The 22,213-nt window shown below is 52.6% G+C and overlaps 1 protein-coding gene across 3 annotated transcripts in view; it reads left to right on the forward strand.

Moving 5' to 3' along the window:
* Window positions 1–22,213, forward strand: part of SPECC1 (sperm antigen with calponin homology and coiled-coil domains 1) — a 75,105-nt gene that overhangs the window by 10,791 nt on the left and 42,101 nt on the right. For all 3 annotated transcript variants that reach the window (XM_063146443.1, XM_063146446.1, XM_063146444.1), the window contains one exon: window positions 19,044–20,569. In XM_063146443.1, coding sequence (XP_063002513.1) covers window positions 19,044–20,569 — 1,526 coding nt within the window. The remainder of the gene's footprint in view (window positions 1–19,043; window positions 20,570–22,213) is intronic.

A 22,213-nucleotide genomic window follows, 5' to 3' on the forward strand; every position in this document is an offset into this window, starting at 1 on the left:
GTCGGAAATTGCTGGAATAAATTGAACCTAAGAAAAGCCCTGCTGTGGCCAACCGGCTGCACCCCTGGGAAATCCACCAGCAAGACGTGAACTTAGCGGTGTAACCTACCCGCCCATGTTCCCCAGCAGCAAGTGTACATTAGGGGTCCTTCCCCAGGTGGGGAAACCTCAGGGAAATAGGAATTTTTGCACTTGATAAGCAATCCTGTGGTCATCCAGTTTATTTTTTGTGAAATGAGTTCCCACGAGCTGAACACCCCTCGTGGAACGATTCTCTCCCTTGGATAGCCTCATCTTTGCAACCGCTGCTCTGTTTTACTGTGAAAGTGGCAGCTTTGGGGGGAAGGGGGTCTTAATGACATGATCTCGATCTCTCTCTGGCCTCATCCCATATAAAAGTAATGAAACGCAGCCTTGGAGTTTTAGAGGTCAATAGGAAACGTAACTCAGAGAAGGTCCCCTTGGCCCGGAAGAGGGAGGCCATCCAAAACAAAAATTCTATCCCTGCAAGAACGGCGCCAATCCTAAGGCCTTTAGCGGTTTGGGACTTGCGAATGCGTGTGTAAAATGCCTCCACAGGCATCGCAATGCGTGTGTAAAATGCCTTCACTCGTTTCAAGATCGCAACTTCTATAAAAGCAAACCCACTAGGCTTGCTGGCACCAAATACTTTTTCTCTCTGCATTTTCCATCCGCGACTCTTTCCACAGGCCCGTTTTCACTCTGTCCCGGCCCCTCTCCATTTCGTGAGTTGCCAGGGATCCAGCCACGCACAGCCTGCCTCACAGGGTGGTTGTCACACACAAAGAAACCCTTTAAGGACTTTGTTCGCGCGGGGACGGCGCTCAAGAAATGTTCTGCGGTATTTTGATGCGGGGTAAGGGAGAGGAGAGGCGGAAGGTGTAAACCGCGTGCAAGAAAACTCGGGTATGGCTTTCCAAAATGGCGGTTTCACAAATTACTCTCACGAATAAGGGATATTAAAGAAACAAGCATCTCTTTCTGTGTGTGCAAATTCTGGACTAATTGACGGAAGTTTTAAGAAGGCCCGCCCTCCACCTGTTTTGAGTGTGGGCTGCTGAAATACTATTTCTCCAGCGCTTTCCTGAGAATTGCTCAAAATTGCTTCACGTATTTTTATCTCCACAATTCCTTTCAGCACCAGCGACGACCTTGTAAAGTAGGCTAGTGTTGCCAGGCCTGTTGCTTTAATCTGGCGGTCCTTTCAGTGCCAACAATAACCTTGGAAGGTAGGCTAGTGCTGTTAGCCCTGTTGTTTTATCTCAGTAATCCTTTCAGTGTCAACAACAACCTTGCAAGGTAGGCTAGTGTCATCCCCTTTATTTTATCCCTGTAATCCTTTTCAGGGTTACTTGCAAGGTAGGCTAGTGCTAGCCCTGTTGTTTTATCTCAGTAATCCTTTCACTGCCAACAACGACCTTGCAAGGTAGGCTAGTGTTAGCTCTGTTATTACAGATGGGGGAGGCAAAGGGGTGCAAAGTCTGATCAGAACAAGGTTTCTTTCACCGAGCAAGATCAAGTGAGATTTACCCTGGGGTCACCTCAGCTCACTCGCTTTGCCTCTGCCCTCAACCACCGTGGCTTTGTCGTGGTTTCTCTTCTCCGTTCCACGGTCTTTATCTGTCCTTCATAAAAATGCCATTCCCAGCTTTTATCTTTCGGCCGGCGTATTAAGATGGGCCCTTGCGGGATGGGGCCAAAGGTCTTCCCAGAACCAGTGCCCTGTTTCCAAACAGAGGCCAGCCTTAGGCCTCCGGGAGCTCTGACGCGCCCTGTGTCACTAGTCCTCAAGCATCTGGGATGTGGAGATAGTCTGGCCGTCAGGGCAAGCTTATTCTAGATGGTGCTGAGTTTTATCTGAAGGACTTGAGGAGAGGGCTAGGTAGGCCTCATCCTCCCTCCCCCATCACAAAGAGGTTCCAATAAGGAGGTTGGATCTGTTTCCAAGTTCCTGAGTCCAGACGTTTTGCCTGTGCCGGGCAGGGACTCGAACCGGTGGGTGGAAATGGCTGGGGAACGGATTTGGGGCAAACATTACAGCAAAGGTTTTTCCGCGGTGGGGCAGGCTGCTTCGGGAGGTGATGGGATCTCCTTCTCTGAAGCCAAGGTTAGAATGTAGCTTAGCCTTTCCCAGTCTGGTGTCCTCCAGATGCATAGGAATTGCAAGTCCCAGCTTCCCCCAGCCACCTCTAGCTGCACCCTGCATGGCCAAGCATGCCTTGGACTGTGGGGTTGGACTAAATGACCTCGACGCCCCCTTTCGACTCTAAGCTCCTGTGACATACCCAGCAACGAAGCCCGCTTATGGGCTTTTCCTCGCCAAATTTTTACCCTCTTAGCAAACATGTGCAGAAGGCTGGGAAGGAGCTCGTTGCTGTGATGGCTCTGGGCTGCCTCTTGCCACCTGACCCTCCCCGGCATGTCACGCCAGAAAACTGCGAAAGCTGATGCAGATCGCCTCCCGCCGGAGGGGGAATCGCCTGAGGCGAGTTCTCAAAAGCCAATGCCTCAGCTTTCTCCACACCCTCGGGAAATACCTGTGACGGGTTTTGCTGGTCCTTGGAATGTGAGCATTTGCAGCTGGTCAGGGTGAGGCACCAACTGAGATCGCCGGATCAGGGCGTGTGCGTGTTCAGCATCATTTCTCGTTCCGTGTCCAGCTGCCGGACGTTTTTTTGTCTAAAGGTGTCTCAAAAAGACAGCAGAAGACAGCCTTGCTTAAGCCTACCTTGCCCAACATTTGGTTCCGCACACCCCCGTTAGTGTCCCACCAGATCCTCTTGAGCGTGAAGGGGTAAACGATTTCTCCCCTGTCCCCACAATCTCGCATTACCGAGGTACACTGCCTCTGTCAGTGGAGGTTCAATTTAGCCATTGTGGCCATGGAGAGACCTAGCTCTGCCTAGTTCTTGACGGAAGGCATCTAAGCCAGGCAGCCAGCAAACGACCGGTACTTGGCAGGAAAAGGCTAGGGACAGTCACAGGGGGGTGTCCATTTGGGGAATGATAGAGGGCCACGTGGATATCCCCAAAGGGCCAAATTTGGGCCTCTCTACACCCGTGTGTACCTGCCAGAGCCTTCAGCGGCCATTTCATTTCATTTCATCTTTATTTCATTTCGTTATCGCCCCAAAGCCAAAGCAGCCTGGGCGGTTCACAAAAATGACAATCCCCAAACGCAACCTTAAAGAAAAAAGGCCCACAATTGCAGGGCTTCCCCCCCCCCCCCGTCTAAATGTACCTAGGATAGCAGCCTTCATGTCCCCTCCCTTGTTCAAACAGCCTGCAATGTTCTCACATCAGTTTTACCCATTACGAATCGGCTTCGAATCTGACCCAGCCGGGTGCATGCCCTTAATTCGCCTTCCCTGTCCTTTGGACTGCAACTCCCATCCTTGGCCTGCTGGCTGGGGCGGATGGGAGTTGCACTCCAAAGCTTCGGGCACTCCAAATTGGATGGGAGTTGTAGTCCGAAGCTTCGGGGCTGTTGCAGACCTCTTCCGTTTCCTCCCAACACCGTGGGCTTCCCCGCGTTCAGTGCACTCCTGCTTTTCTCTACCTTTCCTGCTTCTGCGTTTTATGGCCTCCTTTTTGTGTGCATGCCTCTGTGTGTGTGTGTGTGTGTGTGTGTGTGTGTCCGGGAATGGAACAAGCCATCCCCAAGAGTTTATTGTGTGTGCAGTGGGAGTGAGTGAAATTTTCTGGCCCTGCCTCGTCTGATGAGCTGGACTGACATGCAAGAGAAAGTACAAAATTTCCCGGGGCTTTTTTGTAACAGGATGTGAGTAGCAAATGTAGCATCCTAACGATGTGAGTCAGGAATTGTCTGTCTGGGGGTGGGGGGAAACTCAGCACCCTCAACTCCAGCATTTCCCATCCCAGTGCCTTGGGACACGCGTAGCCTCGTTTCCCTTTTAACATTTGCAGGATGGTCCCTTGAAGGCAGTGTTTACAACATCAGTTCCCCAGGTGGCTCTTGTAAGTGAGCCAACCCATGTGGTATCTGTGGTGAGGGGAGACGAGAGCCGAAAAACCCACCCCAGACCCCAGCACAGAACCCAAACCAAAAGTCATTCACCTTTCTTATCTAGCCGAGCAGGGAGACGTTGCGTTGATCTTCCCCAAATATATCCCACAGTTGACTCAGGAGCGTCAGCAATTCCCTCCACCCCATTTATGGACAGTTTCTTAGGCTGTGATTCCATACACCACTTCCGTCTGCACGACTTCTTGTCTGCTAATCCAAGAAAAATTCAGAGGATGGATTGGGAGGGAGAGAAAACCAGCAAGAGGGTGGTGATTCTTCTCCCAACCTTGGAAACTGCCTTATGCAAGGTGAAACTGTCTGTCTGTCGGTCTTGCTCAAACATGCCTGCTTCCTGTCTCAGAAGAAGAAGAGATTCCGCCCCCCCCCCGCCCCCATTCCCTGCAAACTGATCCTTTATTTTAAACTGGAGGTAGCAGGAATTGAATCCGGGACTTTCTATAAGGAAAGCAGGGAACCCAGATCATTTGTCCTACTCCTTCAGTGGTTACCTTGCAAGTTTCCTCGACAGAAGAGAAGTTGTGTATCTTATTTCTACAGGACCGAGGGTATTTGGTGTGCGTTTCTGGAAGGACCAGAGAGAGAGAGAGAGAGAGAGAGAGAGAGAGGTTAAATCCCACATCCTAGCAGTGAACTCGTTCCGTAAGCGCAGATCTTTCTGGGGGTGTCATTGTGTATATACAGCCCCAACGAGCTGATGTCCCCAGGGGCTTTGTGGTTACGATAAATCCCCAAAGAGCCATAGAACGGCAAACCAAAACTATGAACACAACACTGCAGATAGCAAAGTACGAGGACGTTAAAAATCGCAAAAGGCTTAATAGGGCTCAAGTGAATAACTGGAGCGACCGATGGATAGTTTGCCACCCGCAGACGAGAAGGTTGTTATCAGAAGTCTCGAGGGGAACCCAAGGGTCAGAAAAGTACAAAAATACTTGGGGTGGGGGGGGGGGAGAGAGAAACTCCATACAGCCCAATGTGGAGGGGAAATGGGAAACCGGAGTGGGAGCGGATCAGTGTATCACGGCCAAGGGCATGCTACACAAGAGTGCTCGTCACGGAACTGTTTTATTCGGCTTATTCCTCCGAATAGCCGATGAAAGGGACTCCGAGAGCAGATTGTGTTGGGAGGAGGGTAGAGGCACAGTGACCCCGGAAAGCTGATAACGGGACTTTCTCCCCCGCCGTCCACCACCCCAACCAGGGCTCTCCATTGTCCTGCCTAATCTAAAAGATTGCGAAGGAGGGCCGTGAATGAAATTTGCAAGGTTAGGACTTTTCCCGCTCCAGGGTGGCGATTGTGTGTCCGCCTTTCACGCACCCGTCTCCTGTGCCAGCTTCTGGAGGATGGGAGTTGGAGTCTGACACATTTGAAGGGCGCCGGTTTCGGGGAAAGCTACTCCAGCAGAACCCTTCCCTCTCAAAATGTCGCTTCTCTGCACGAGACACTGCTCTAGGTTCCGTTCCATCTGGAACAGGAACTCACACAGAAGCAGAGGGGCTCACTCCTCACAGAGCGTGTGTGCTTAGCAGCCAAAATCTAAACCTTTCCGGCTGTAAGGGCGAAGCGTGACTCTGATTTTAATCTCGAGGGGAGAGGGTGCTTCCACTGATGGGTGTGACTCTGATTTCTGGGTGACCTTGGGCAGGGGTGGGGCCCCAGACTTCCGTGCCCCAAGGCTGCGGCTGCAGCGGGTCGTTCTTTCTTGCTCCCATAAAGCAATAGAGGCCGAGTTTTCTCCATCCTTTTTCATCAGTGTCCATTAATGGCATGGAGCTGCTCATTGGGAAAACCTTGGCAGGCGCTAAGAGGAAATCGATTCTTCTGTGGGGTCAGCCGGTGATGGGACCAGAAAAATAAGTGTGTGTGTGTGTGTGTGTGTGTGTGTGTGTGTATAGATAGATAGATAGATAGATAGATATAAAATGAACTTTGAGGGAGGGCAAAGCATGGAGTTTTATTCCACGTGCACACACACCCAACCCATGTCAGGTTTCTGAAAGAGAAAGAGCAATGTATTTTGCATCTTAAACGTATTTTCTCCAAAGTAAGTCCTATTGATTTTTGGCGGGGTTAGGGTTCATTTAAGCACCCTAAAGGTTTATGGTGTTTATTTGAATTATTATTATTATTATCATTATCATTATTATTATCATCATCATCATCATCATCTCGCTCATGGCGTTTTTTCAAGCGGGGCATGACAGGCTTTGCCAGGTCATGGGCCGTCTTTTACTGATTCAGGAATTCCCCGACCGCTGAGTGTGTTTTAAGCATGCCTGCTTTCTGGAGGTTGGTGTAGAAGCGTTTTCATAGGTTTCTGTAGGTTTCGTTTTTTTGATGTGACTAACGGAATAATTGTGACCTTTTCTTTTTGCCGTAGTTCTTTAACTTCCATAGCCAGTGGTGTATATTATTATTATTATTATTAAATTGGTTTTAATTAATTTTTATTACATTTATATACCACTTTCCCCCCTCTTGCAAAGAGCCCAAGGCGGCTTATACAGTCCGCCTAATTTCCATTTTACCTTCACAACAACCCTGCGAAGTAGAATCATAGAATAGTAGAGTTGGAAGGGACCTATAAGGCCATTGAGTCCAAGTGAGTCTGAGAGTCAGTGACTAGCCCAAAGTTACCCAGTGAGCTTCATGGCCGAGTGGGGACTAGAACCCGGATCTCCCGTGATCCAGTCCAACACTCTAACCACTACAACAGACTGGCTCTGAATTGTTGTGTGTCATTGTTATTACTTGTACATCGCTTAATATAATCACCTGGTTATTTATCACCCGGTTATAACTTTCTTTGCGCAAAACACTTTTGCTTCGAGTAAGGTGTGTTGCCCGCACAGGCCAAGGGTTGCGTAACGGCTTGGGACCACAATACCTGACGGAACGCCTCTCCCGACATGCATCTACCCGTACACTACACTCAACATCTAAGGTCCTCTTCCCAGTGCCTACTCTGAGGGAAGCTCAGAGGATGGCAACAAGGGAGAGGGCCTTCTCGGTGGTGGCCCCCCAATTATGGAATGATCTCCGCAACGAGGCTCGCCTGGCACCCACCTACTTATCTTTTTGGCGCCAGGTCAAGACTTTTCTCTTCTCCCAGGCATAACAACATATGCTGAGTTTTTTTAACTGATCCCAGAATAGTTGTTTTAAATGGATACTGCTCTTTTTATTCTTTTAATTTCTGTATGTTGGTTTTTAATGTTCACTGTTTTTGACTTTTGTAAACCGCCCAGAGAGCTTCGGCTATGGGGCGGTATATAAATGAAATAAATAAATAAATAACGTTCATTTCTTTATTCGGGTTTTGAATACCGAACCGGGAATGAGGTAGAAGAAGAAAGTGGGAAATAGGAAGGAACCCGCTGCACGCTCGCTTTTGATTTTTGATTCAACCGTGACTTAAAAGCTTCCCCAGCCGGGCGCTCTCCAGGTGTGTTGGCAGGGAACGCGACTCCCATCGTCCCCAGCTGGGGATGATGGGAGTTGTAGTCTCACACACGAAAAGATCCTCATTGGAAAAGCTCAAAGCAGAGCAGCCCGTATAAGAAACAGAAATGCATCCATCCCAGACTGTATCAGGCAGGGAATTGCTCCCTTTTGACCCACACGAGAACGTGGTCTGATCAGAAGTGTTCATCTGCTTTAACCTGCAATGGCCTGCGGGCTGCCCTTTTGAATAAGGAAATGTCTCCTGCCCACGGCTGTGAAGAGACTTTCCCAGAGCGATGCCCCGGCCTTGAAGAGAAAATCCGGGGCTTGTTTCCTGTCGCACCAGAACAGTCTCTGCAACTCTCTCCGACATCGGCAGCCTTGCGTTTCATCTCTCCTGGGGCCTGTCCCTGCAGTCCGGGTCGCCTGCAGCCTGGTGTTTCGCGTCCCGGGGCGGCACTCCCGGCTCTCTGCTTCCATGGCGTAGTTCAGCCTGATGTAATGGCTTCTGTGGGAGTGGTGTGGGCAATGATTAATTTGCTGGCACTGAGATTTGTTTTTTCGACAGGCAAGGCTCAACCCTGCTAATTGTTTTCTCCAGCGGGACTCAAAACTGAAGAGGGTGCCAACTGGATCCAGGACTCCTGGAAATGTCAGAGAATGCCTCCCCTTTAGGGGGTGGTGGTGGGGAGAAGCGTCCATCCAGCGTGTTCCCACCGGTTTCAGGGGCAGGCGGGCTGGGCTTGACGGCGTCACCGCTCAGCTGTCAAAATGTCATATTTAAAGAGGATTGCCGTCTCCGCGGACGGAAAAGCGTTGTGATGAATGTAACTCAGAAGTGCAGTATCACGGTCGGTGTGGTGGGTTTCTAGAACAGGGGAGAGAGACCCAGGTTCGAATCTCCCCACTCTTAACATGTCTCATCTTGCTTAACCCAAGAAGATGGTGCAAGGGACGCAGGATACGACCGGCAACTGTTGGACTGTTCCCCAATATCCCCCTCTCCCCCACCCCCGGTCCAGGAGATGAGAGACATTCCCTGTGAAAAGTCTACTGATTCCCCCCCCCCCCCCCGCCTTCCCCATGTCTTTTTCCTTGCATGTCGTGACTTTTTTAGATCCTAAGCCTGTGGGCAGTTGTGCTGGCTGGGGAATGCTGAGAGTTGCAGGACTTTTTCTTCTGTGTAAACATGCATAGGATTGTAGGACTTGATGATTTAAACTGCAGTCTTGTGCACAATTAAACTTGGGAGCAAACCCCAATAGGACGAACGCCTGAGTGAATATATGCAGGATTGCACCGTTTGGGCCTCTTATTTTAGTCGGTGAAAAGCTTTGGGGATTATTGCTTGCTGGTTCGTTGGATCGAACTGAATCGGGGACTCAGAGAAGCGCGTTAATCCCTTCCCCACCCACACGGCTCTTTCTTTGAAGTCCAACCGGACTCTGCGTTGCACAAATCCTGTCTGTCTCTCAACTTTTCGATTTGGGGCCTTGCAGATAAAAGCCAGGCAAATTATCGGCGATCCTTATCTGCCCGCGATTACATTCACTTCAGGAAAGTTTTAGCCAGCCAGAGCAGAGTCTGTGTATCTGTCCCCCCTCCCTCTCTCTCTCTCACACACACACACACCACAGCTATCAGCACCACCCTCTGGGCAACATTCCTCCCCGGGGCGGTTTCTCCACCCTCTTTCTTGTAGCCTCCCTACGGAAGAATCTCTTCACCTGCACTCCAGGTCAGGACAAGCGACCCGTGCTGTGGCGGGCCTATGCAAACCACTCCACCTTAGATCAATAGAGCCTCCATGTTCAAAGGCAGTGTACTGCCTTGGTCGCCCTGTGGGATGACCTCTGCCGGGAGAGAGACAGGGGGAGTGCGACCCTGTTGGTTCTCCTGGACCTCTCAGCGGCCTTCGATACCATCGACCATGGTATCCTTCTGGATAGGTTGTCTGAGCTGGGAGTTGGAGGTACTGCGTTGCAGTGGTTCCGCTCCTACTTGGATGGCCGATTCCAGAAGGTGGTGCTGGGGGATTATTGCTCTGTGCCGTGGCTCCTAAGCTATGGGGTTCCACAGGGCTCTATCTTATCCCCTATGCTGTTTAACATATACATGAAGCCGCTGGGGGAGGTTATCTGGAGATGTGGACTGAGGTGTCATCAATATGCGGATGATACCCAGCTCTACCTTTCCTTTTCATCAAACCCAGGTGAGGCAGTGGCTGTTCTGAACCAGTGCCTGGGCACGGTAATGGACTGGATGAGGGCTAACAAACTGAAACTTAATCCAGACAAGACGGAGGTACTGTTAGCGGGTGGTTCATCTGTCTGGCGAGGTGATGTTTGCCCTGTCCTGGACGGGGTTGCACTCTCCCTAAAGGATCGGGTCCGTAGTTTGGGGGTGCTCTTGGATCCAGAGCTGTCACCTGAGGCACAGGTGAACTCAGTGGCAAAGAGCACCTTTTATCAGCTCAGGCTGATATACCAACTGCGCCCTTATCTGGACAGAGATAGCCTAGCTACAGTTATCCATGCTCTGATAACCTCTCGTTTGGATTACTGCAATGCGTTATACGTGGGGCTGCCTTTGAAAACGGTCCAGAAGCTTCAGCTGGGCAGCCCGTTTACTAACAGGGACTGGCCGATGAGACCACATCACACCAGTCCTTTTCCAGCTTCATTGGCTGCCAGTCCAGGTCCGGGCCCGATTCAAAGTGCTGGTATTGACATTTAAAGCCCTAAACGGTTTGGAGCCAGGCTATCTGAAGGAACGCCTCCTCCCATATGGAACTGCTTGGACCCTAAGGTCATCCTCAGGGGCCCTTCTCCGTGAGCCCCTGCCAAAGGAAGTGAGGCAGGTGGCTACTAGGAGGAGGGCTTTCTCCGCTGTGGCACCCCGGCTGTGGAATGAGCTCCCCAGAGAGGTCCGCCTGGCACCTACACTGTACTCCTTTCGTCGCCAGCTGAAGACCTTTTTATTCTCTCAGTATTTTAACACTTAATTTTAACTTAAATTTAAATTTTACTGTTCTAACTCTGTATTTTAATCTTATATCAGTTTTGCTGCGTGGTTTCATCCTGGTTGTGCTTTTTATACTGTATTTTGTATTTGTGCTTTTAACCTGTTGGTTGTTTTATGATGGTTTTAATTTTTGTGAACCGCCCAGAGAGCTTCGGCTATTGGGTAGTATAGAAATGTAATAAATAAATAAATAAATAAATACCTCCCGGACAGGGGAGAGATGTCGCCACTGATGCCCGGCTTCTGAGCCCCTGCGTGTGGTTTGGGGTATTTGTGTTCCTCTTTCAGTGTGTTTATATTTCTCTGCGTTTACATTTCTGTGCATTCTGTGTATGTACTTGTGTTTCTCTGTGTGTTTGTATTTCTCTGTGTGTGTGTGTTTCTGCATTGATATTTCTGTGTGTTTCTCTGTGTCTGTGTTTGTTTGTATGTTTGTGTTCCTCCCTGTGTGTGTTTGCTTGTGTGTGTTTTAGTGTTTCTCTGTGTGTTTTTCCTGCATTTATATTTCTGTGTTCGTGTTTCCGCTTCTGCGTGTTTCTCTCTGGGCTTCCGTGTCTTTCATGTATCCAGCTCACATCTGGCTTTCTGGGCCCCGTTGGAAACAGGATATCGGACTAAAATGTAATGGACCTTTGGCCTGAACTGAGAAGCCTCCATAATTCTACCCTTCGACTTCGACTTTGGCCGGGCAGGGACACCCAACTGTTCAGAAGGGTTGTGTAGCTGTTTCACAAAACCAGCAAGGAGCGGGGCAGGGTGGGGGGGAGCCACGGCACGTGGTATCGTCTGCAGAATCCAGCTTTTTAAGAATTTTGGCTGTCATTCCAAACGAGAGAGAAAGGATCAAGCTTCTAGTCCTTAATGATGGTGACGAAATACTAGAAAGTGTGTGGGCAGAGCCTAGTGAAATTTTAGAAGCTGGAGGAGTGGTCGGATCAGATTTCCAGTGAGCAAGGAGCACAGCTGCTGTGACCTGAATAGCTCTGTGCCCTTGAACTAGAAAAAGAAAAATATTGTTTTGCAAAACAGTTGCATTGTTGAATCAACCTGAAGCGAGGGGATTTCTGCAGTTTGCAGACTTTACACAGGTGGTGGAACCAAGCTTTCTTTCTTCCTTTCTTTCAAGTTGCAGAATTTGGCTGCTTATTTTTAGGAGCAACCGTAGTTTATATGCGTCTCTTTCAGGAGAGGCTTGTATGGCTAGTCACAGCTTAACATTAACTCCTAACAACTGGGCTCTTCTGCCTGGCATGCTGCCCTTACTAAGTCTCTCTGGCTTTCTCATTGCTACCTTGGGGGTGAGTGGTGGGTGGAATGACGCCAAGCTGAAAAGGAAACACTACATAACTCTGCTGTAAATCTGTGGCATGTGTGTCTTTTGAGGACCGTGTCTTGTGTCCCTGTCTACATTTCGTGGGCATTTCCACCGCCCTGCCTTTGTGATGTGATCGCGTGGCTGAAAATAAATGGGCGCATGGGCAGCTTTGGAGGCCGGGGTCTCGCGGGGTGAGCCATGCATGGTCTCTTTGGGGCTGATGGATTTTACGTATTGATCTGCCCAGCCAAATCTATCGATTGCTCGTCTCGGGCACTCTCTCTCTCTCTCTCTCTCCCCGTCGGATCAGTCGGGCCGGAGGGCAGGCAACCTTGCAGGGATGAGATCCGTAGGGTCAGAAAACAGACCAGCAACCACAGACTGAATGTCAGCATCGTCTTTCCGTACCTGCTTCGGGAGGTAGCATGGGAGGGTTAGCTGCTCTCACCCGGGTGTTGACGGCGTGACTAATCCCTCTGCAAACACGCTTCCTCCAGGCAATGGCGCTGGTTTCTCAGCGCTGGCGCGTCTCTCCCTTTCTCGTGCAAAGTCCGAGGGCCACCTGGCGGTGCCCTTCCTCGAAAGCTAAATACGGCACGGTCCAGAGTTTAGAAAGCTGGAGCTGAGCAATAGAGTTAGGGCGAGGTGGGCGAGTGGGAATATCACATGGTGTAGCCCATGCTAAGACCGTAGGAGCAGGGCGTTGGGCATTTTCCTCTTCCCTCCACTTACCTTCTTCCTTGCGTGCTGTGGCTTTTTAGATTTGAAGCCTGTGGGGGCAGGGACTGCCTTCTTTTCCTGACTGCTTGGCTCAGAAGTGGGATAAAAAATACTTAAAATAAATAACAGTAGAACTGGGATGCTGTACTACATCAGAAATTGGAAAAAAGGGGCATGTCAGGGAGAAGGCTTGGCAACCCCCCTTTCCCCCTGAAGTGCTAGCTTTCTACCTGCATGTGTTGCAGCAGAGCTTGAAGTGATACAGGAAGTTGAATGGCGGTTGTGGTGCTTGTTTCCTGGCGATAGGGGCCCCCTCGGCATCTCCCTTTGGCAGTGGCAGCCTGCAGAAGGCAGCATGGAATTGAATAGATAATGAACACGGAATAGAATGTGTGCCTTCTGCCTGGCACACTGCCCCCACTAAGCCTCCCCGGGCTGCTTATTAGCTGCCTTTTGAATCGCTCCCTTGGAAAATGACTCCATATAGAAAACAGAAATGTTGTGTAACTCCGCTGGGAATCTGTGGTGTGTTTCCCTTTTTGAGGGTTATTTTGTGGCGTTTTGGAGGAGCCCAGAGTCTCCCCCTCCTCCCCATGCGCAAAGCCCGTGGGGCACCCTCTTCGCGGCCTCCCAAATCTTTATTTACATCCTGTGAGTTGCCAAAACGTTGCCCTCACGCCATCTTTCTAAACCCACCTTGGAGTGGGTCAGTCACTTTGCCTCCTTTCCTCTCCTCAAGCAGAGAAAAGGCCTCCTCTTGAGTCCTGCGTCCAGTTCTGGGCTCCATACTTCAAGAAGGACGAAGACAAGCTGGAGCGTGTTCAGGGGAGGGCAACCAGGACGATCAGGGGTCTGGAAACAAAACCCTATGAAGAGAGGCTGAAAGAACTGGGCAGGTTTAGCCTGGAGAAGAGAAGATGGAGGGGAGACATGAAAGCACTCTTCAAATACTTAAAAGATTGCCACACAGAGGAGGGCCAGGATCTCTTCTCAATCTTCCCAGAGTGCAGGACAAGGAATAACGGGTTCAAGTTACAGGAAGCCAGATTCCAGCTGGACAGCAAGAAAAATGCCCTGACTGTTAGAGCAGTACGACAATGGAATCAGTTACCTAGGGAAGTTGTGGGCTCTCCCACACTAGAGGCCTTCAAGAGGTAGCCGGGCAGCCACCTGTCAGGGATGCTTTAGGGTGGGTTCCTGCATTGAGCAGGGGGCTGGACTGGATGGCCTTACAGGCCCCTTCCAACTCACCAGTCCCTGATTCTAAGAGTCTTTCTCCATCGTTTACCCCCCACCCATTTTAACTGGAGGTGCTGGGGATCGAGCCGACCTCTACCACCAAGCTGCTACGGCCCTCCCTTCCTCAGCGCGGTTTTCTCTTTTGCTGGTTTTCCAGCTTCCTCCGATGAGCTCAGTGGAAAATGCTTTTTTGTTCTGTTTCCCCCAATCTTGTTCTCCTACAACGGAGGCCGGCTGGAAACTCGTCTTGCCCCCATCCCAGATAGAACACACCCCTCGGCCGTGGATTTTGGCGGCCCTCCCCCCAATCCAGACGCCCTGCATGTGGGTTGTACTACGTCTCCCATTGCCCCCAGTCAGAGTGCCAGTCGCCAGGCGACCGTAGCAGAATCCATGGCTCTCCGCCACGTAGGTTCTGTGCTCCAGATAGAACAGAGGGGGCCTTACTTGGGCAATGGGCCTCAGCAGGGCCTCAGCAGGTGCCCATCGATGCCACCCTCTGGCGCTGGCCCGGCTTGTTGGTGATGGGTTAATTTGCAATCGTGGTGCCAGCCGGTGTCTGTTTCATAAAACACGGAAGCAGCTACACGTTCCCAGGCTTGGGAAGCGTGATCTACTCTAAAGATTAGCAACTACGGCAACTTTGCACCCCCTGCCCCGAAGAAACAACCTTAGCCTGACACGTAGCCGGAGCCAAGAGCGGGGCGCTGTCTCTGGACTTGGCCCGGGCCGGCCAGATGGCAGCCAGCGCAAGAATGTGGCTGCAACTGACAAGTCCCTCTGGCAGAGGCACGGTGCTGCGTGCGCAGCCTCCTGTTGGAGAACAGCGCCATCGCTTGCTCTGCAGCCGCCTTCGTTTCCCCCTTGGCGACCGGCGGTGCCCTTGTGGGAGCCACACACAGGAATAAGTGACTCACGCCCAGGCTGGCAGTGGTGTTCAGTGAGGTCACTGGGGTTACTGGGCCTAGCAGGACCCCACCTGCTGTTAACTCCCCCTTTTCTCCTTCCTCAAACCAGGAATCCTCCTTCTTTTATTCGTCTGGGGGAAGCGCCACAGGCTCAAAGCGAGGAATTGTTGGCACGTTTAAGCCCGTTGCCAGGAACATTTTGAGAATGAGGATTGCAGTCACTAGGAGCCTTGTGGAAAGGGTGCGGGATACTTCCTCCCCAGGCTTCGAATGTTTGTTTGTTTATTTTTAAAATTTAATTGGGGTACTTTTATCCCATTCCTCAGCCAAAGAGGCTTCTGGAGCACCTTATTGAGGCGAAAAGGATTAAAAAGACATGACACAAAAGGAAAAAAACGGGGGTGCGGGAAGAGGGGGGGGGAATGAAGCCGCCCCTCAGCAGGCCTGGTAGAACGCCCCTGCTTCCCCCTCATCTCCATAGGTTTCGGATCTCAGCTCCCATCAGCCCCATCAGCCAGGGATGCTGGGAGTTGTGGACCCCAACATCTGGGTTGGGGAAACTTGGTACAAGGTGTCTCTCCAAAAGTCATCAATGGTTTGGTGTTACCCTCATCTCTGCAAACGCTTGCAAGAAACAGAAAACGTGTTTCTTAAAGGGGTTTTCGGGGGCGCGGGGGGGGGGGGGACCCGGCTCACCGAAATGGAACGTTTTGAAACAGGAGGGAAAGGGACCCATCCGTAGGGAGACAACGAGCGAAAGGTTTTCTTTAAAAGAAAGAAATCCGCCTGTTGGTTCGGGGCGTTCTTCATTTGCTTTTGCGGAACGTGCAAATTCTCTTGTCGATGGCAAATGCCCCTGCCCCCTCCCCTGGTTTTTAGAACACTTTGGGGTTGGGGTGAGCCGCACGGCTGGTTCTCCTTTCCCCGGATCCTTCCCTGCGGAAACGCCACTCCGGCACGGCTGCCAGCGGAGTCGTTAGCACCAGCTAGCCGGGTCACGGCCTGGCCATGTGTTCCACGCAGGGTGCCCGGTGGGGGGGCGGCGGCGGCGGCATTCCTGTGGCAACAGGCCGACGGGGGCCGCGCTCCCATCTGAAGGTCATCGCGGAGGAGGGAAGAGCGCGCCACCCATCAAGCGGAGCCTTTTCTCCCCCCCCCCCCAGGGAATAATACTCGGAGTGGTGTGGACGAGGGCCGCGGGGGCAGCCAGACACATTTTATGGGCATTCTTGGGCGCTGGCGCGTGTGTTTGCGGGGCCAGGCAAGGGTGAGGCAGGGGAGCCAGCAGCATCCGCACATTTAGCAGCCGCGCTCCTTCTCCCCCGGGGAGACCTGGAAACCCGCAGCGCTGGAATCACCTGAGCCGCGCCTGGCTGGGGGATCCTGGGAGATGTACTCTGAGACATTGGCATGGCGCTAGGGGAAGGCTGATCTAGGGCAAGGGGGGGGGGAACCTGTGATGCTCCACGTGTACCACAGGGCCCAGCATTCCCAACCACTAACCATCCTGCCTGGGGTTGATGGGTGTTGGGAGTCCAATGACATCTAAGAGGCACCTAATGTTCCCTATTAGAGCCTTCTTCTCCCAACTTGGTGCCTCCAGATGCTTGGGACTACAACTCCCATTCTCCCCAGGCCAGCATGGCCATGATCCGATCAGACTGTATGTCCATCTAGGCCAGGAATGCGTAAGGGAACCTGCAGCCCCGGAGATGTTGGGACTACAGCCCCCATCATCCCTATTGGGCATGTCAGCTGGAGCAGATGGGCGTCGTAGTGGAGGGCGTCAGAGTGGGTCTCTTAACAGAACGTCCCCGCCTCCTCCAGAGCCCTTCCTTGGCAAAACCCAGGGCATTGCGTTAAACTGGTTCGAAGCCCTTTTAAGCCTGCCCTTCGATGCAGCCGCTGACTCTCTGATCCCAATCACAACTAAGTCAAGGTACGTGTGCTTTGGCCTTCCCCAAGCAGGCACCCCCCCCACATGTATTGGACTACAATACCCATCATACCCCAGCTGGATTCCATTCGCCTGCCTGTCTTCTGTTGTGTGTCAATCTCTTGGCTTAACCTACCTCGCAGGGTAGTTGTGAAAATAAAACAGCACAGCGAAGAGATCCATGTACGCTGCCTTAAATTTGCTGGAGCACAATATAGATGTAATAATAACAACAACAATAACAATACTATCTAGAACAGCCTTCCCTCCGTCTGGTGCCCTCCAGAGCTTTCAGAATGCAACTCCCAGCATTCCTGGGAAAGGACCATTCTGGCTGGAGCTGTTGGGAGGGTCCCGAGTGGAGAAGGCTGATTGCAAGCCCCTTGGGGACAGAGACCTACCTTCTCTTTCTTTGGAAAGCAGCATGTAGAGGGGTGATATAACAACGAGGATAATAATGACGATGATGGATAAAACTCATTCTTCAGTGCCCGTAACTGCAATAATCACACGTCCTTTCTGTTAATTCCTGTGTTGGCTTCCCTCCTGCTCTTACGTTGTCACTCTTATGGCTGTGTCTAGGTTGTAAGCTCCTTGGGACAGAGACCTGCCGGCTCATTCTTTAGAAAGTGCCATGTTCACAGATGTTGCTGTAACCATTTATATCATTACCATTATTTTCGTTGTCGTTGTTGGTAGTACTCATGGTGTCAGTAGCAGTAGTAGAGCGGTAACCTATGTTTCATGCTGCAATAAAAACTCTGGCACGGACCCCTCCAGAAGTGGTAATTTTAGATGCTATTTTTCTTCTTCTCATTCTTTCTTGGAAGTTTTCAGCAGAAAGGTAGCAACTGGGGGACCTATAATCCAGTGCATACTTAACCTCTGGGAGTAAGGCCCTTCGCAAACAGCAGGCCTTACTTCTAAGTAAATGTAAACCGCCCAGAGAGCTTTGGCTATGGGGTGGTATATAAATGCAATAAATAAATGTGCATCTAGGATTGTGATGTAAAACGAACAGGACTGGCAACGCAGTATATAACAAACGGTTAACTTTGAGAATCAAAAGTCAGACTGGGAATTGAATTGGCTGTCCAATTGAATGATTGTACAATGTTAAAATACTGGGGTGGGGGTGAGGCGTGGCATCAACAGCCTTCGGAAAGGCAAGTGGAAAAAACCGTGCAGGGCACAACCCCTGTTTCCTGCCTTTGCAGGCCGCAGCTGCCGAAATGCGGCCTGGGCCATGTGTGGGCCGTTGGCACCATGTCCAGAAAGAATGCCTGCTATCTCTCTCCCCACTCCGCCCCCCACCCCCCGGAAACACTGCGCCCTTTGTCTTGTGCCTTTTATGGTGCTGTTGCACAACAGAGAGCCGGTCCTGTGCTTTGCTCGATGCAAAATGCCCCCCTTCCTCCTCCCATTTTGTAGCATGTGTGTGTGTGTGTGTGTGCATGCGTTTTGCAGGGGGTGCTAGTTGCGTGTTTTCGTGTCGGGAGAAAACGTGGAGATGTCCCTTTTTGATACGGGAAGACTCCACAGAGACATGACCAACGTCATTATTGGGAGTTGGCGTTCTGTTGTAAGCTCGCCCATCTTGCAGGGGGTTCGGACAGTGGGGGACTGGTGGCCCACCAGATGTTTGGACTACAATTCCCATCATTCTTCATCATTACCCATGCCGGCTAGGGCCGATGGAAGTTGCAAGCCAACTTCTGGAAGCCAAGCGACGGCCCATTCCTGATTTTTATGAAGCTTCCAGCCCCCAAAGCGGTTTGCAAAGCAATAAAATATAATACGATTTGCGGAGGAGGAGAAGCTATTGTTAAGAAGGTGCCGTTGAACTTTTACTGGAACCTTAGTTGAAGCATAGTTTGTCCCGGGTCAAAATTTCTGACCTTTTTGCCAACGCACCGGAAGAGGAGGAGAGCAAAGTGCGGGCTACGTGAGCACGTAATGATAAAACGTAATTTTTTATCGTGTCCGAACGCGACCTCTGGGCTCAAGCGGCCCAATCCTCCGAGCCTTTTCCAGTCAGCTCCAAACACAAGCCTCTTCTTTTCCTTGCACCGGTCAAGTTCAAGTGTCAAAAATGGTTCTTTTCAGCCTCCGCCTAAGCAGCAATTTTAACGGCCGTGTTGGCTCGGAACTGGGGGACGCTGCTGCACTGCCCTGGATGTTGAACAACTGCAGTGACCACATATTATTGTTCCTCTGTTTGGTTCTGCCTCGACGTCCTCTTTATCCCCTTTGTCCAATTTTAGACTGGAAGCGCCTACAGGCAGGGGACCAGTCTTCTCGTCCTCTGAGAAGTGCCGGGCGCAAAGGTACGTCCCCTGTTTAGATACGTCCTTGTCCTAACTGCCTTCCTCCTCCTCTTTTCCTAGGTTCCATCCCATCGTCGAAGCGTACCGGAATCCCAGCGCCTCGGGAGCTGCCGACTGCGGTAGCCCGGGAAAAGGCGGTCCCGAGGCCCAGGAAGGCCCAGCCCAGCCCGACTTCTTCGGGCACGCCGACCCCCACCAAGCACTCGCGGGGGGCCCTCAAGACCAAGAATGAGGCGGAGGTCGTGGACCGGGCGGTCCTGGAGTCCCAGGTCAAGGAGCTCCTGGCCGAAGCCAAGACGAAAGACTCCGAGATCACCAAACTCCGGAGTGAGCTGAAGAAACGGCAAGACAAAGAGCCGCCGGGGAACGGCGACTGCGCCAGCCCGTTAGATCCGAGCAGGGACCCGCCGCCAGTCGAGACGGAGCCACTGATCCGGGCTCTCCAGGAGAAAAACCGGACTTTCCAACGGGAGCTCTTGAGCTTGGGGGAGGAGAACCGGCGGCTGAAAGAGAAACTGAGTCACCTGGACCACTCGCCGTTGTCGGACACCATGAGCAGCAGCAGTCTTCCAACCCCCACCACGCAAGGATCCAGCTTCGGGAGCCCAACAAATCACCCCAGGGAGGACGGCCACCTGTGTGTCAACGGGCCGCCGTTGCGCAACTCCGGTTCCTCCAGCAGCGACGTGACCAAAGCATCCCTCTCGCCTGACGCGTCGGATTTCGAGCACATCTTGGACGTCCCCTCGAGGCCGGCCTCGTCCTCCAGCAGCAACCCCTTCAAGACCTCCCGGTGCTCCACGTCGGGGAGCTCGCCCAACAACGCCAGCGACCTCTCGGTGGCCTCCCTGACGGAGAGGATCCAGCGGATGGAGGAGAACCACCACTGCACGGCGGAGGAGCTGCAGGCCACGCTGCAGGAGCTCTCGGACCAGCAGCAGGTGGTCCAGGAGCTGACGGCCGAGAACGAGAAGCTCACCGAGGAGAAGGCCCTGCTGGAGAGCTCCTTCTGCCAGCACCGGGAGCGGGCCGAGCAGCTGAGCCACGAGAACGAGAGGCTGGCCACCCTCCTGCAGGAGCGGCCCAAGAGCGACGAGAACAAGGCCAAAGCGCACGAGCTGGAGCAGAAGTGCGCCGAGCTGCAGGAGAAGGCCCAGTTCGAGAGGGAGAAGATGCTGAACATCCAGCAGCAGCTCACCAGCAGCCTCCGGAGCCTGGAGCGGGAGCACCAGGACTCCCAGGCGGCCCTCAAGAACCTGAGGGAGGAGAACGGGCGGCTGGCCGCGGTCCTGGAGGCGGAACGGCAGAGCGGCGCCGTCCTGGCCGGCACCCTGGAGGACTGCAAGGTCTCCGTGGAGGGGCTGAAGATCGAGAGCGGTTCGCTCCGGTCCCAGCTGGAGAGCGAGAGGCGGAAGGCCGCGGCGATGGATGCCATGGGAGGCGACGCCGGCCACTCGGACATCCGGGAGATGCTGGAAGGGGCCCGGGCCGAGAAGGACCTGCTAGAGCTCGCTTGCACGGAGCTCAAGCAGGAGCTCTTGAAGGTGCACAGCGAAGTGAAGACCCTGCAAGGGCAGCTGGCCAAGGTAAGGGCCAGGGAGCTAAATGGAACCTTCAGCTTCGGGGGCAGTATACCTGAGCAGCAGCGGGAGAGAGCTGTTACCCTCGTGTCCTGCTTGCAGGGTGCTCGTTTGGGGGGGAGTGGGGGAATCTGGCTCTTTGAGGTTCTCCAGGTAGCCCCGCCCCTTTCCCCTAGCCCCGCCCCATTTCCCCTGACTGCCCATCCTTTGGTGTTTGCCCGCTTTTTGTGCAGTTTCCCCTCCGCTCTAAAAGGTCGAAATGCTTTTCCAAAGATCGCTAAGCTGAAAAGGTGCTGCTGTTGTTAGGATCTTGGCATGTGGTCCCTGAGATCTTCTGCCCGCTGCCATGCGGCCCTTGAGGTGAAAGGAGCCCCGTACCCTTGGCATAGGCCTCTGGTCTGGTCCAGCAGGGCTCTTCCAATGTTCTTAGCAAGCGTGTGCCAGGGCAGCGGAGGTCCTGGACTGCCTTTCTGGGGAACTCTACGAGCCCTCGATCCTGGGTTCGAGATATGGCGTAGAGCAAAGCTGTCCCAAACAACCGTTAGCCGGCTGGAACCGAAGCTATCTGTCCAAAAGGGAACGGGAGGTAGTGAGATACCGGGCAGGCTGGAGCAGGGTGTGCGAGGATCACGAGGCGGATGCATGGAAGACCCCGGGCCTGACCTGAACTCATTTGCAGAAAAGTGATAGAGAAATCCAGGCATTCCAACTCCCAGCATTCCTGACCATTGACCATGCTGGCTGGGGCTGATGGGAGCTGGAGTCCAAAACCTCTGGAGGGCACCAGTTTGGAGAAGACTCTCACTGACAATCCCGAACTAGATGGCCCACCGGTCTGACTCAGTATAAACCTGCTTCCTACAGCAAATCTTTATTCAGAACCACGAGGTCTAGAAACTTACTTTGCCGTCGCTTGGTAGCAGCATCTCTTGGCAGGGCTGGGAAGGGCCCCCCTGTCTGAGACCCCCGGAGAGCCGGCGGCTGTCACTGAGACGGGCGGACCGAGGTTCTATCTTGGCACAAGGCATTTTCATTCATATCAGATGACGGAGTGACTCCGTATTACGATAGCACACCCTTTCCCCCTCTTTCCCCCCCTTTCCCGATCCGGACGTTCAGCCCTTCCGCTCACTGTCCCAAACAGCTGGGCCTCATTAGCGGCCCAGTTTTCTGCCTGGGTCCAGGTGTTCGCGTCGGCCTCTGCGTCTGTGTGTGTCGGCACGCCTGTTAATTCCCTCGTCGGGTAACCCAAGCCTGCAATTAACCTTCGCCAAGCCCTGAAACCTGCCCGCCCCCCCCCCCCCAATCTGGGGTGAGGCCCGTGGGAAGGCTCAGCGCTGCAGAGGAAGGGGGGAGAGAGCGCCCTGCCCCCAAATCGTCACCTGGTTTACAGACATTGGAAACTCGAGATGCCTTTTTGGCCGGAGTCAGTGATGACCGCAGCTGCCGGGAGAGGGGGCAGCCCTGCCCTTCCGGAGAGCTCGCAAAAAGCGGGGCTGCCTGAAGGACGCCGGAGAAACCGATGAAATGTTTTGGACTTGGGTTTTATTGCCGGGTTTTGTTTTTGGAAAATGCACATCTCTTGTATTTTATTCTTTCCTTTCCTTCTGAGGTGATAAAATCCGAGCAGGTGACGTCCGGACTCTCAAT

Source organism: Elgaria multicarinata, chromosome 22, assembly GCF_023053635.1.
Source record: "Elgaria multicarinata webbii isolate HBS135686 ecotype San Diego chromosome 22, rElgMul1.1.pri, whole genome shotgun sequence".
Classification (NCBI taxonomy): Eukaryota; Metazoa; Chordata; class Lepidosauria; order Squamata; family Anguidae; genus Elgaria; species Elgaria multicarinata.